Below are 16,868 nucleotides of genomic sequence, written 5' to 3' on the forward strand. Positions count from 1 at the left end.
CGAAGGTCACGGTCATTCAATGTTGGTTTCCGGCCATGCCGCTTATGTGGAGTGATTTCTCCATATTCTCTGAACCTTTTGATGATATTATGGACCATAGATGTTGAAATCCCTACATTTCTTGCAATTGCACTTTGAGAAACGTTGTTCTTAAACTGTTTGACTATTTGCTCACGCAGTTGTGGTCAAAGGGGTGTACCTCACCCCATCCTTTCTTGTGAAAGACTGAGCATTTTTTGGGAAGCTGTTTTTATACCCAATCATGGCACCCACCTGTTCCCAATTAGCCTGCACACCTGTGGGATGTTCCAAATAAGTGTTTGATGAGCATATATACAGTATATACATATATATGTATGTATGTATGTACATACATATGTATGTATGTATGTATATATGTATGTATTATATATACAGTATATATATATATATACAGTATATACAGTATATATATATATATACATATATAGATATATACATATATACTGTATATATATATATACATATATATATATATACACACACACACACACACACATATACATACATATATATATATATATATATATATATATATATATATATATATATATATATATACATATATATATACGGTATATATACATATATATATATATATATATATATACATATATATATATATATATATATATATATATATATTAGGTGGCGACTTGTCCAGGGTGTACCCCGCCTTCCGCCCGATTGTAGCTGAGATAGGCTCCAGCGCCCCCCGCGACCCCAAAAGGGAATAAGCGGTAGAAAATGGATGGATGGATATATATATATATATATATATATATATATATATATATATATATATATATATATATATATATATATATATATATATATATATATATATGTATACATATATATATACAAACCCCGTTTCCATATGAGTTGGGAAATTGTGTTAGATGTAAATATAAACGGAATACATCCATCCATCCATCCATCTTCTTCCGCTTATCCGAGGTCGGGTCGCGGGGGCAGCAGCCTAAGCAGGGAAGCCCAGACTTCCCTCTCCCCAGCCACTTCGTCCAGCTCCTCCCGGGGGATCCCGAGGCGTTCCCAGGCCAGCCGGGAGACATAGTCTTCCCAACGTGTCCTGGGTCTTCCTCGTGGCCTCCTACCGGTCGGACATGCCCTAAACACCTCCTTAGGGAGGCGCTCGGGTGGCATCCTGACCAGATGCCCGAACCACCTCATCTGGCTCCTCTCGATGCGGAGGAGCAGCGGCTTTACTTTGAGCTCCCCCCGGATGACAGAGCTTCTCACCCTATCTCTAAGGGAGAGCCCCGCCACCCGGCGGAGGAAACTCATTTCGGCCGCTTGGAATACAATGATTTGCAAATCATTTTCAACCCATATTCAGTTGAATATGCTACAAAGACAACATATTTGATGTTCAAACTGATAAACATTTTTTTTTTGCAAATAATCATTAACTTTAGAATTTGATGCCAGCAACACGTGACAAAGAAGTTGGGAAAGGTGGCAATAAATACTGATAAAGTTGAGGAATGCTCATCAAACACTTATTTGGAACATCCCACAAGTGTGCAGGCCGGGATTGAACTCACGACTACTCAGGACCTTCGTATTGTGAGGCATATATACGTATATATATATATACGTATATATATATATATATATATATATATATATATATATATATATATATATATATATATATATATATATACATATACATATATATATATATATATATATATATACATATACACATATATATATATATATATATATATATATATATATATATACACACACACACGTATATATATATATATATATATATACACACACACACATATATATATATATATATATATATACACACACACGTATATATATATATATATATATATATATATATATATATATATATATATATATATATATATATATATACACAACAATACATACATATACAGGGTGATTAAAAAAGAATACACAAAATTATCACGCATTTATTTAGTTCTAAAACATTGTAATAGACTGATAAACAGATCCTCGGACCTAACTGTCTGTGACTTTTTTCTGTGGGGGTAGTTGAAAGACAAGGTTTATGTTCCACTGTTGCCAGCAAATATCGATGACATGAAAGATCGAATAACAGCAGCAATCAACACGGTGGATCGCGACATCCTGGGGCACGTTTGGGAGGAATTCACATATCATCTTGATGCCTGACGTCTTGAAGACCGTGCTGCCGGTGGTGGCCATATTGAGCACTTGTAAAGCATGAAATAAATACTCAAAGTTATGTACAACATACAGTATGTGTACAAGCGAGGGTTTCTATTGTTTTTCATTTTTGAAATATCGAGTGTTGATTTTGGCGTATTCTTTTTTAATGTACTGTATAATATATATACAGTATATATATATATATATATATATATATATATATATATATATATACACACACATATATATATTTATTTATATATATATATATATATATATATACACACATATATATATACATATATATATATATATATAGTGCTATCTTATTATACAGTGTATGTATGTATATACACACACACACACACACACACACACACACACACACACACACACACACACACACACACACACACACACACACACACACACACACACACACACACACACACAATATACTGTATATTAAGATAGCACTGAGCAAAATGAAGTTACAATTGAATATAGATATATTTTACAATTTTGTAAAGGGGCTGTTCATAGCCCATTTCTAAAGCTACAATTACAATTACAACCTTTTAATATCCACTGATTCTGCCATTTTAATTATTTTAGATCTACATGCTGCATTCGACACAGTGGATAACACAACTCTTAATAATCACTTAGAACAATGTGTGGGTTTAAGAGGCACACCCTTTAAATGGTTCAGGTCAGATCTGACAAACAAAAAAATATATTATATCCATCCATCCATCAATCTTCTTTTGCTAATCCGAAGTCGGTTCGCGGGGGCAGCAGCCTAAGCAGAAAATCCCAGACTTCCCTCTCCCCAGCCACTTCGTCCAGCTTTACCCAGGGGATCCGGAGGCATTCCCAGGCCAGCTGGGAGACATAGTCTCTCCACCGTGCCCTGGGTCTTCCCCGTGGTCTCAGACCGGTCGGATGCGGCCTTAACACCTCCACCACGGAAGAGTTCGGGGGGCATTCTGACCAGATACCCGAACCAACTTATCTGGCTCGATGACTTATCTCTGACCTCCTCCCGACGGAAGAAACTAATTTCTGCCGCTTGTACCAGTGATCTTTTCCTTTCGGTCATAGACCAAAGCTCAAGACCATAGGTGAAGATAGGAACATTGATCGACTGGTAAATTGAGAGCTTTGCCTTTTGGCTTAGTTCCTTCTTCACCGCAACGGACCGATACAGGGTCCGCACCACTGCAGACTTTGCACCAATCCGCCTGTAGATCTCACAATCCACTCTTCCCTCACTGGTGAACAAGACCCCAAGGAACTTGAACTCCTCCACTTGGGGCAACATCTCCCCCCCAACTCGGAGATGGCACCTCATCCTTTTCCGGGCGAGAACCATTGATTCGGACTTGGAAGTGCTGATTTTCATATCAGTTGTTTCACACTCAGCTGTGAAACGATCCAGTGAGATCTTAAGATTAAGATCCTGTTCAGATGAAGCCAGCAGGACCACATCATCCGCAAAAGGCAGAGACCTAATCCTGCAGCCACCAAATCGGATCCCTTCAACACCCTGACTGCGCCTATAAATTCTGTCCATCTGTTGTAAACAGAATCGGTGACAAAGGGCAACCCTGGTGTAGTCCAACCCTTACTGGATACGGGTCCGGCAATGCGGACCACGCTCTGACACTGATCACACAAGGAGCGAACCGCCACAATCAGGCGGTCCGATACCCTATACTCTGAGCACTCTCCACAGGACTTCCCGAGGAACACGGTTGCATGCACTCTCCAAGTCCACAAAACACATGTATGGTTGGATGCTATGTTCCTCTAAACAAGAAAAGTGACACAAGTTTAAAATCACTTTTAAATTGTCTTGAGGAGATAACAGAATGGTTGGCGGTAAACTTTCTAAACTTAAACAAGACGGAAATAATTTGATTTGACTCAAAAGTAAAACTAAATCCTCACCCCAGTGACCTGAACGCCCCGTTGCCTTATTTTAAACCCACAGTCAAAAATCTTGGTTTTAAATTGGACAATTATTTTAAATTAGAACACCCGATTAACTCTGTTGTACGCTCCAGTTTTTATAATCTCAGACTTTTAGCAAAAATTAAATCAGTTTTATCTTTTAATGACTTTAAATGGGTAATCCATGCTTTCATTTCATCACGTTTGGACTACTGCAACTCACTTTATGTTGAAATTACCAGGCCTCAATCGCTCGATTGCAGCTAGTCCAAAATGCTGCTGCTCGCCTTTTAACTGGCAGAAAAAACATGAGCACATTACCCCTATTTTAGCATCCCTTCACTGGCTCCCAGTTCATTTTAGAATTCATTTTAAAAATGTATTGTTTGTTTTTAAATCTCTTAATAGATGTCAAACCTTTTTAAAATGTACAACCACCAAGGTCTCTGAGGTCAGCTGATCAGTTTCGTCTTGTCGTCCCATAAACCCGCTTAAAATACAGAGGGGATCGTGCATTTTCTGCTATGGCTCCAAAACTTTGGAACGACATCCCCTTTTCCTCCTTGGCTTTTAAACAAGCATGAGAGTTGTGTGATTTTAGTCCATTTTCTTTTCTTTTATGTATTTATTGTCTTTATAGTTAAAAGTTTTATACAATTGACTCTCCTTAGTTTTATCCTGCTTTTAAATGTATGTTTTAACTCCTGTGTAGCACTTTGTGAAATTGTATTGTTTTTTTAAATGTGCTAAATAAATAAAGTGGATTGGATTGGATTTTTTTTTTTAACATGGAGCACACCGTGAGTCTCACAGTGGTCCCTTCTTGATGTATTATTTTCAAACTACATCTCCATATTTTTGGTAAAAATATTGAAAAAGAACATAAGTAAATATACATTCTGGAGTTACTGTATACATTTGTATTTGAATAAAAAAAACAACCTCATTTTCATTTGCTAAAAAGTCTGTCTATTCATCACACGGTGTCCCACAGGGGTATATCCTTGGCCCATGTTTTGTTTTACTTTATTCATTTTTGACTGAATTTATACAGAAAATAGTCTAAGTCAAACTATATATATAATACGATAGCGCTAAACAAAACGAATCTACATTAAAATATAAATATATTTTACAACTGTTGTAATGGCATGTGAGTGTATCAACTACAATATTTACTCACATATTTCCTTCATGAAAACCGTCTTTAAAAGACACCCAATCTGCAAAAGTTGGTAATAAATATGAGTAAATGTGCAGTCAGAGAGTACGCCTCCATCATAGAGCGCGGTCTTTTGCCGTTAATGGCATTTTAAAACCAGCACTGCGGTCGCTGCTATTTCAGGAGAATATGCTCCGAGGCAACGCGATTGTGAGGCAGCGGCCGGGGGAGGCCCTACGAACACATCACAGCAAAGATTTAAAATGAAGCGGACAAGCAGACAATTATGTAACAGGTCCACAAGAGAGGACAGCTATAAAGAGCAGAGGGAGGAGGAAGAGGTTTACATTTTCATGGCATTTATATAAAAGCGCGCAGATAAGGATGGCAGCTCTGTGTAGTTGATAAAAAGCCATTTAGAGCCACCGCTGGCTTTTTTTTTTTTTGAATGGGAATGAAAGACGCAGCATGCCATTCTTTAAAGATGGAAGCTGCTATTATTATTGATGGGATTGATGTTTACATTACCAGCTGTGCGTTACTTGACTCAGCGGTCAACACAACACAACAAGGACACGCAAGGAGGTGAAGACAGATTAATGTCTTATGTATCAGTGTTGAGGATTAGTGCTGACGGGCAGATGGAAACTGTGACCATGCTAAAGCTTCCCAGAGGACCTGACGCTCTGACATTTTCAACATGATGTCATCTCTAATCTGCTAGCTCACTAATCAGATATCCTACTATAGTTCTTCGGTGCTACGCTACATCACCTTACCTTGCACATTTAGCGGTATCACTCACTCAACTGCAACAACACATAGGCGTGGTAAATATGGTGGCGGGTGGGAGGGGGGCGGTACAATTTGGGACGGGGGGCTCACCGTGGTGTCGTTCGTAGTGACGTAAACAAGGACCTCGGTGGTGCCTCTGCCGCTCACGTATCTGTAGCAGTTCCACACGCAGCCTATCAGGTAGGCCTGCACAAAACCAAAAGAAACAGATAATGGCTGTTTAATACAAGCATATCAAGGTGCGCCCCCTTGTGGATGAGAACAGCGTTAGCGTTATTGCATTTTTCCTTTGACTTTCTCACAGAAAAAGTCAAATATTACAAAGACAAAAATGTTTTTGGGAAGAAAGAAATAGTAGCCAATTGGGTCGAAACTTCCCCACATTTTAGCGTAAACACTTGACTCTCATGTTAAAAAAACTTTTTTTGTCAAAAGGTAAATTAAAAGGGTTGTTTGCAACCATTACGGGGATGTCAAGAGAGCGCTAACTTTCCAATGTGTTTCAGCACTAAATTGCGCACTCTTACAGCTTTTAGGACGTAACGGCACATATACTATGCCATGAGCGAAACACGAGCATTAGCTTTGTGTGTGTTTTTTTTATTGGTAGAGATTTGGCTAGCTAACGTTAGCTATTATTGAATATATATTGTATCATAACAACAACATGACTGCAATTTTGTTGTTGCCTCTCTAGGACTGCTTTTACGTATTTGTAATTTTATTCAATACAATTAGCAATTGTGAAAAATATAGACATTTAAAAATTATACATGTTCCGAGCTGGCCGGTAGTGTACTTGTTATATTTTTGGTTTTAAATTTTTTTTAACTTTGAGCAAGTTTCAACAACACCTTTAAGCATGAATTATTGAAAAAAGTCAAGCATTTATAAGCAAGGTTAACTTTAGAATGAATACTTGACTGTCTGTTAAAAACCTTCAATATTTAGCATTTTGTTGTGCCAAACAATGGCATGAATGAGTGTTTCGCTATCAAAAAACATTTAACATTTAGCAGTGTTTATGGCAGGATAACTTTAGCAAAAATGTCGGACAATTAGAAAGTGCGAGAATATTTAAGTTAAGTAAAAAAAATTTGCACGATAATGTTATCGTTAATAATCAATTTGCTGTTAAAAACGCTCATCATTTAGCATTTTTTGTCACAAGATAACTTTAGAATGATGTTGGATAGTCAGCATTTTTTAAATGTGGGAATATTCAATATTTCACTTTTTTGCTGCACGATAACTTTACCGTAAATGATCGAGTCTCAGTAAAAACGCTTAACGTTCAGCATTTGTTTCGTCACAGGATAACTTTAATGTAAATATTAAATTGTTAGCAATTTTAGTTAGACAAGTACTTTTGCGTAAATATTTGAGTTACTGTCAAAAATGTTTAATACTTAGCATTTTTTTGTCATAGAACACCTTTGGCGTAAAGACTTGAGATGCCGTTAAAATGTTTGCAATTGAGTATTTTTTTGTCTCAGGACAACTTTAGCATAAGCCTCGGATAGTTAGTATTTTTGTTGCACAAGATTTGTGTGGATGCTTGAGTCACAGTTAAAAACTTGTAATAGTTTGCATTTAGTATAAATGTTGAATAATGAGGTTTTTTTTTTTAATAAAGAGCAGTTTATTGGAATTTTAGTTGTGAGTATCTAAAATGTTTAATGACTCGTGTATTTTTGTCACAAGATAACTTTAGGATTAAGACGCAACTTGCTGCTATGAAATATTTACTGTTTAGTATTTGTAGCTGAGATAGGCTCCAGCGCCCCCCGTGACCCCAAAGGGAATAAGCGGTAGAAAATGGATGGATGGATGGATTTTCTGTTACAGAATAACTTTGGTATACATTTTGGATAGTTGGCATTTTTTAATCATATGAATCGAATTGTTTGAGTCAGTGTTAAAAAAGTTTAAGAATTATAATTTTTTTTGCCACAAAATAAAGCATGAAGACTCGACTTGTCAGTATAAATGTTTACTATTAAGTATATTTTGTCACAGGATAACGTCAGCATATATGTCGAATAATAAGCATTTTCTGTCGCATGAGAAGTTTTGCGTGACTGTTAAAAACATTGCATAATTAGTGTTTTTTGTCACAGGTCAGCTTTAGCATTAAGACTTGACTTGCCGTTATAAATGTTTACTATTTAGTTTTTTTTCCCGACGTAGGACAACTTAAACGTGAACGTTCAATACTTAAATATGTGTTTAAAAAAAGTCAAACATTTTGCATTTTTGAAGCAAGATATTTTCAGTTGAAAATGTTTAATATTGTCATACAACAATGTTAAATATCTAGCATTTTTTGTCACTGGGTAAATTTAGCACAAATGTCGGAATTTGTGTAAGTGTTTAATACTAACATTTCTGTTGCAGAAAGATTTAAGGCGAATGCTTGAGTCTCGATTAAAAAAATGTAATATTTGGTGAATGTTTGACTCTAACGTAACTGGGCCTCTGGAGAGTAACATTAGTACAACTTACTGTATTGAGAGAATATTGCTAAAAATATTACTTTGTGGTCAGTGTAGGTTTTCTTGGTTCTTCTCGACAAGCCTGATTGGCTCTGAGGTTGGCCTTGGCAGTGGAACAGCAGGTTCATTGTGAGTTTGTGTGAGAGTGGCGTGCTGGGTTGATACCCTTGCCAACAAACAGTAAGAGCAGCGGAGCAAGCAGCGAGCCTGTCCAAGGTACCCTGCACCATCTGCTCGCTAAAAACTGAGAGATGAAATTTAAACTGAGGACTTTGGAGGAACGCTTGTAAAGAATCAAGAATCTCCCAGTGCTACGTGTCTACTGAGGCCCTCAGGCTACAATCTACTGTGAGTGCTCCACATCCGTGAGCCTGGAAGCTTCTCGACTGATGTAGGACATGTGACGCCCTAACGGCTTTTCTTCCACTGGCTGCTTTTTCACGCTAAAATCTCATCTTCTTTTTTGGACATGTGCCCGATGCACTTCCGGCGTGAGCGGAGAGCCGGATGTGATTTGATTGCACAAGCAGCGTCTTGGTGAAGCACTCATGCATTGACGCTTCCTGCTGCTCTCTGACTGTGTGATCATCTCATTGAGGAAATTGATTCAATGGACGTGTTCATTCGTTACGTGCGTCGTGTAGCTGCCAGTGACATACGCACAGCTTTAATTAGCTTAACACATGAGGACATGATGAACTAATCTTGAGCAATGTTCACCCAATGTGCAAAACGTGCTCCTTGTGAACTACACTGTTAAGCATAGTACCGGTAGGCTCTACTGGCCACAACATTATGTATCCTATTCAATACAACAACAGGGCTTATATTAGCTACTCTTGGGCTGCTAGGATTTTTATGTTGTCTTTTATTTTTGTTTTTATATTGTTTTATACTGTTTATCCATAATGTTTTTTATGTTGTATATTGGCCTTTTATATTAGATGTAATATCTGATATCTTAACTGTGTTGTGAAACACTTTGTGACTTTTTTTGTCTGTGAAAGGTGCTATACAAATAATGGTTAGTCACTTATTAGAAGAGAGAAATAAAATGTAATACTCATTTGTATTGACTTTGTCAGAGATATATAAAATCAAACATTTTACAGTGAAAGGTATCATTTAATATCACGTAGTAAACATTTGCACAAAAATATTAGGACACATTAAAGTATTTCAAAATAAATGTTAAATATATTCAAATATAATAAAACATTTTTGTGATTTTGTTATCTTAGATTTGATCGTATTCATTTTTAAACTATTATTATTATTATTACTAAAGATGATCAAATTAATATTTAACTATAATTATATTTCACAATAGTTGTTTTACTTTTTTCTCAAATTTTCCCTTTTGTAATTATATTTAATTTGAATTTAAATATATGTTGTATACTGAGATAATATATTGTTTAAAGGGATCTTATAAAACAAACCTAAACTAAACTACAATAATAAATATATTATAATAATGAGTTTACTTTTTCAAATGTTACCGTTTTTTTCAAAATGTTCCAATTTGTGCTTCATTTTTATATTTCATTAAAATAATATATCATTTCAAAATATGTAAATCTGTCATTTTCCACCAACATGCTGAATGTTGTCTTCAGAACAACCGCAATAAAGTAAATAGACTTGTAAAAAGACAGTGTCAATAAAAACAGAACGTAATTATTTTCAGACAGTTTACCTTGAAGGAGAGGATGCAGCCAATGAAGAGAAGGACTACAAAGACGAGGCACATATTATTGGTGGACATGATGTCCTCTTTGTAAGGGAAAGTCCCCGGCTGCAAACATAAAGAAACAAACATGAAAATGAATGACATTTCCATAACAACAAAAACAGATGAACTTTGCGTGCTCCCCATTGAGGGGCTTTAAAAGCTCAAGTGCATAACTAAAGAGCAGAACTTCTTGCTTGGGTGGCCTCCCCCACTTCCCTTCCCATGTTCACCTTTTGTTTAGCAACAGATGCTCCGTAACACACACGCTTTCCAAAAGGTTAGGCAATAAGCACCAGATTAGTTTCCTTCCCGTACCAGCTGCTGGAGGTAGTCCTGCACCGTGTTGGGGTACACCACCACGCTGACGGCTACCAGGGTGTTAAGGGCAAAGTCAAAGATTTGATAGCAGAAGAACGGAATGATCCAGGCGGCGTGTTGCTGCGTGGAGGAGAATTTCAATGAACAACGGTGGGTGGATAGGGGGCAATGTTTGACAGGACTAAAAGGGGTGAATGTTTTATTTACTCACCTTGTATGCGCCGTATGTCGCCATGCCACATATAAGAATCATTAGGAGGGATATGGCGGTTGCTATGCAGATATCTGCAAGGGGAAAACCAATGTACAAAATGGTGGCCACCAGGCAAAGAGTGCACATTTTTACAAGTATAAGAGCTTTTATTATTATTTAGAAATCATTAAAGGACTATTAGCTAAAATTAACAGATTGGTGTTGCGTGTACAAGCTCTGAGTTAGCAGTCAATTCAAATAAAACAATTGACATGTATTGCTAAGGCAGTGGTATGAAATTATAAACAGGAGGTAAACAACACACATGCACAAGTCGTCAGACATACAGTATAATTCAGTGATGAATGGTTAACTCAGGTACATGATTTGAACCTGGCTAGTACAAAATTCCAAACTGAACTGACAAATTCCAATTAAATTTATAAATTTGAGTTGCGGTTGTAAACCGGCAGTAGAATTGCAATTCAAATTTGAATGAAAGAAAGTAGAACTTAAATTACAATTGATAATTTTGGTATACAGTGTTCCCTCGTTTAACGCTGGGGTTACGTTCCAAAAAATACCCACTTTAAGTGAAACCCGTGTAGTAGAAGTTCAGTTTTTTATATGTGTTTTCATTCATTATATATTTTTTTCTTTTACACTATGTTTTACAGGATTTTTTTTTTTCATATACTGTGCATGTTTTTTCGTTTACAGGTTGTTTTTTTATTTATTATGTTTTTTTTCGTTTACAGTACTGTACAGTATATGTTTTTTCGTTTCTTACATATGTTTTAAGTCTGTAAAACCGATAACCACACACACTTTACAAACTTTTCTCAGACAGGCATTAACATTTTCTCACATTTCTCTCGTTTAAACACTCTCAAAGTTAAAACCTTTGTGGATTAAAAAAAAAAAGGTACAGTATTGTACAAAAATACTACTGTATTAAAAGAATGAAACCAAAGATCAAAAGCTGTTTTTTGGGCTCTAGGATTTTTTGATCTATAAACAAACCCAGGTTTCATCATAAAGCCTGCCGCATTTCCACACATAACCAGAGTCACACAATATTTTTGGACCTTATATCCTCTGCTTTTGGCTTTGTCCTGCATTATAAAGGTGCGAGAGGGCATTGGTTTCCAAAATAAGCCTGTCTCATCCATATTAAAAACTTGTTCAGGATTATATCACCCCACAGTATGCATTCTGTACTGTACAGGGCACATGGCATGAAGAACATTTATTGACAGTGGTCTACAGTCCGTTAGTGAATCAGGACGCAGAACACAATGGTAGTAGTAATACCGCATCAAGAAAAAATAAAGCATGCGATACTGTAAAAAATTGTTGTGTAAAGTGAACTGTGTTGTAGCAAGGGAACACTGTATTCCATATATGATTGTCTTACATATTTCCTAGAAATATTATTACTATGAGTCTCATGTACACATTATATACTCAGAAAAGTTATAGGTGGCCGCCCACCACAAAACGCTTCAAATTGTGCGGCTTCACTTTATTTAAAAAACTTAAGAAATGATTCATATTTTTGGCCTAAATTAAGCATTTTTAAGCATAACAATAACTAAATAAACTAAACACATCAATACTACAGTAATATTGGCCACTAGATGAGACCAAACCAATCAGAGGGCGCTGTTCAGTTTCGTGGTCAGTGATTGGCTCAGCCTCAGGGAGCACTATATTGTATTAAAAGACTATGTGGGTGTTATTTCATGTCTGGAGGGCACTTACAATATTAAAAAAAAAAACATATTTGCTCTAATTATGAAAATATTCTATTTATAATTAAAAAATCCTACTTTGCAGAAATGTATTTACCTAGGTCAGACCCAGACCCAATTAATAGTGATAAACGGGGGGTTACTGCATTACAGTTTTATGTATAAATTATATTTTATTTATAGCCATTTTTATTGACAATTTACAATAAAACATTAATAAAACAGATCACTTAATTTACTGTACTTTCAAATGATAGAAAATGGTGAAAAAATAAAAAAATTTCCAGGACGCTTTACTTTTTCCAGGTATTCAAAATGGAGGAAATCAGTGTTTAATTTTAGTGTTCTAATGTATTTTTTTAATATTTAAGACAAAACCCTGATAAACGTGACACGTTCTTTATGTTACTTGCTATACAGGATTTCCCAGAACACAGCAAAAGGGAAATGTAGATATACTTTAGAGTAGTCAGTGTACAGCTTGTATAGCAGTAAAGATTGACTATCCACTGAAAATTAGTAGACTCCACACACAGACACTTTTTTTCTTCTAAATGTAAGTAGCAGAATAATTGTCTGTATAGTCTGGGGCTGCATGAGTCCTGCCTACACTGGGGAGCTGCAGTTCACTGAGTGGGGAAACATAAAACACACCTCCAAAGGATTAATTTATTTTTAGATTTGTTGCAGTGGCATCAATTTGACAGTGCAATGAATTATTTCTACCTAAATTAGTTCATCCTAAATATGGACAAATTGCAAATTGACGGAAATGACAATGGCTAACGTTAGCTTCTGCCCACTCATCGGTAATGTGGGTCACTTGTTATCAAAGGCACAATGTTAGTCTTGACATTGCTTATTTTTACACTTGTAAGACAGTTGATGCGGTATTACTACTACCAGTGAGATTTTTCCACAATACCCAATACTGTAACGATGACTGCCAACTAGTGATGGGTACCGAATCCGGTACTTGTTTGGCACAAACTACAACTAAGATGCATGTTATAATCAAACAGCTGGTGCGTAATAAGTACAATACTTACAGCATCAACAAAAACCACCATGAACTATACACTACTGTCATCTAACGTCTTGGACTTGCAACTTTATTTAAAAATTATTTTCATACTTGAAAATGAAAAATATATTTCAACTGGACAGCAGTTATCATATTCAGTTATTTTTAAATGTTGCAATAAGAAATTTGATTTCATTATCAAAAACAATGAATTTACTAACACACAAAAAAGAACCAAAAATTGGTACCGCTATCAATTCTCAGGTACCTGGAATTAGCACTGTTATCGGTTCAAATGTGAACAGTATCCATCCCTACTGCGCCTTAGAGTAGAATGATTGATAGTTGTTGATGTTAAACATCACTTTCGCGGTTAACTTGTTTTTACACTTGTAATACAGATGATGCGGTTTTATGATGGTAAAGTTTTACCCTTTAACAGATTACTCCTATTTCTATAATTTGCTATGGAAACAGTTTTACTTGAATGTTATGACGACAGACCCTCTCAGCCTTTCGGTGACTTCTTCTGCACTTATTGTCTGGCATTTGTAACCAAGATAACATACCGTAAGATTAAAGAGTATGGCGCTACACTCACTTGCGTCGTCCATGACGTCGATGTCGGTCCCCAGCTCAGAGCTGGTGAGGTGGTAGCGGTACTGCACGGGGTCATTGAGAGCCGACAACAGGATGAGTAAGACCACAGCGTTGATGAGCTGGGATGGGGGAAAAGAGGAGAAAAAAATAGCTTTCTTGCAGATGAAGCAGCGATTTTGACCTGGGGTGAAATGTAGTCATAAACAGTTTCAAGTAGTGTATGTTAGTGAGGTCACAAAAACTTTGAGTTTGATTCTATAGAACGCAGGCAGCAGACACGAGCATTAATCATGTTTTTCAGGAACTGGCTGTCTAATGGTACGGCTACATTATTGCTTTACAACACTATGAACCCTGTAGCACATTTTGCATCTGCTGTCGCCCTGCTCTATACAGTATATTTCCCTCGACATACAATATGTGTACGTCCGCAGATGGGCAGCAACGCTTACAAAAGCCCGGGGATTTAGCAGGCTTAAGAGATGCACTATGTTTAAAACCTCAGGTTGGTTTAAAAGCAGAAGCTAAAGTTTAAATTTAACCAAGAGTTTATATTAGAACAAATGTAGGACAAAATCCCATGGGAATGTTATAATCATTTTTGTTAGACATTAGATTAGATTTTTTTTAAAGACACAATATGAGGTAAAATAACACAGATAGCAATTATACTTTGTAATGCTCAGTTTGTAAAACATACAGTGTGATGGAGTCCCACTGCGAACTACAACAAACATATGCAACATATTTGAAATCAATATTCTGGAATCTCTGTGTAGGGAATCTTTTTTAAATAATAACATTTAATTTAATGTGACCAATTAGCAGGAACCATTGCTACACTTTTTAAACTATCCCGGAATCACTTTGATAAGCCAAATTATTTCGATAAATCTGAGTGGAAAAACAACACCACCAAAAACAAACGAGAATCGACATTGTTGGGATAGCTAGCTCGCTGGAAATCCATTGGCATTTAGCCAATATCCGCTAGCATACATTGCATATAACTCTCAATTACATAACAGTGTAATGATGATTTGAAGTGGTTTAAAAACATTACTTACCATGTACCAAATCCCCAAAATAATGGTTCCGGTCCGGACATGGCAGCAAAGGCAGCAACTCGTCGAGTACCACCGGTCCCACGGCGAAATCATCATGAATGGTCTGCTATTAAAATTGAAAAAAAGAATACCTCCAAATTACATGAAGGCTACTCGGATAGATAGTATTTTTTTTAAATGTATTGTCATCAAAATAAAAATATAGTTGATTGTCGTCCTTGGTGCTACATGGAGAGTATGCGGAGAGATGTTCGCCCGATGGAGGGGAAGCAGGACTGGACTTCAAACTAACAGCAGTAGCTAATCTCGCTCGTCCACCAGTCACGTGACCACCGAGGGATTTATTCTTTGTTTTTTAAATGTATTTACTTTTAGGAGGAGGAGATTGAAAACGGAAATAACTGCACTGGTGCATCTTTTTAAAAAGACATGTATTTGATAATTGCTTATACATTAGTCTGTGTTTAAAAACTACATTTCCCCCAAAAAATATATATATACAAAAATAATATTCTGGGGGTTGGAAAATAAAATGTTTTTTTTTTAAATAAATTATATTTGATGTTATTAATTTAAATATTTATTTTATAAATGCTCAAAAATATATTTTTTATAAACATAAGATCCGAACAAATCTCAAAAGCAGTGAGAAAATGAATACATTTATCCAATCTTCCCCTTCTTCATATCTCAGCAAAACCACTTGCTGATGATCTGTTCACTTCCACTTATATATCAGAGTATATACTTGATGTACATATTTATATGTTTAAACATTATTCATTGATATATTTAATTTGTATTTGTTCCTGATCGTTATTGACTGAGTTATATTTTAATTATACAGAGCAAACATTTTTATCTTTTTTCAATGACTTTATTTCCAATTGTTTATTAATTCTGAATTCATTGCTTACAGGTGGTCATACTACTGTATTATATACACATGTATTGTACATTTATACATTTGTTAAAAACTGTTTATAATTTCTATTACTGTATAACGCAGGGGTCGGCAACCTTTACCACTCAAAGAGCCATTTTGACCCGTTTCCACAAATTAAAGAAAACAATGGGAGCCACAAAACTCTTTTGAAATTTAAAATGAAATAACACTACATACAAAGTTTTTTTTTGCTTTGTGCTATGTATAAACAAGGGGTCTCAGACACGCGGCCCACACCTTAATATGGAAATGTAATGTTAGTGCGGCCCGCGAGTTTTATATGAAGGGCACTTGACAGCGTCACACTTGCCAACCCTCCCGATTTTTCCGGTAGACTCCTGAATTCCAGGGAAACTATTCTCTCGAATGTATGCTGATTTTCACCCAAACAACAATAATAAGGGCGTGCCGTGATGTCACTACCTTTAGCGCCCTCTACGGCTTGAACAAACAGCTTGCCAGCCCAGTTACGTGTTATATGAGGCTCCTGCAGACACACATAAGTGAATGCAATTCATACTTGGTTAACAGCCATACAGATCACACTGAGGGTGGCGATATAAACAACTTTAACACTCTTACTAA

General features: G+C 36.2%; 1 protein-coding gene across 3 annotated transcripts in view; it reads right to left on the reverse strand.

The window, feature by feature from the left end:
• Window positions 1-16,868, reverse strand: part of laptm4b (lysosomal protein transmembrane 4 beta) — a 39,041-nt gene that overhangs the window by 19,748 nt on the left and 2,425 nt on the right. For 2 of the 3 annotated variants that reach the window (XM_061931436.1, XM_061931435.1), the window contains exons 2-7: window positions 15,338-15,443; window positions 14,272-14,389; window positions 10,911-10,984; window positions 10,697-10,819; window positions 10,346-10,444; window positions 6,242-6,337 (exon numbers count right to left, since the gene is read on the reverse strand). In XM_061931436.1, coding sequence (XP_061787420.1) covers window positions 6,242-6,337; window positions 10,346-10,444; window positions 10,697-10,819; window positions 10,911-10,984; window positions 14,272-14,389; window positions 15,338-15,443 — 616 coding nt within the window. Of the gene's footprint in view, window positions 1-6,135; window positions 6,166-6,241; window positions 6,338-10,345; window positions 10,445-10,696; window positions 10,820-10,910; window positions 10,985-14,271; window positions 14,390-15,337; window positions 15,444-16,868 lie in introns of all 3 variants that reach the window. The other variant, XM_061931437.1, reaches the window with a different exon arrangement.

Source organism: Nerophis lumbriciformis, linkage group LG37 (genome assembly GCF_033978685.3).
Source record: "Nerophis lumbriciformis linkage group LG37, RoL_Nlum_v2.1, whole genome shotgun sequence".
NCBI classification, from domain to species: Eukaryota; Metazoa; Chordata; class Actinopteri; order Syngnathiformes; family Syngnathidae; genus Nerophis; species Nerophis lumbriciformis.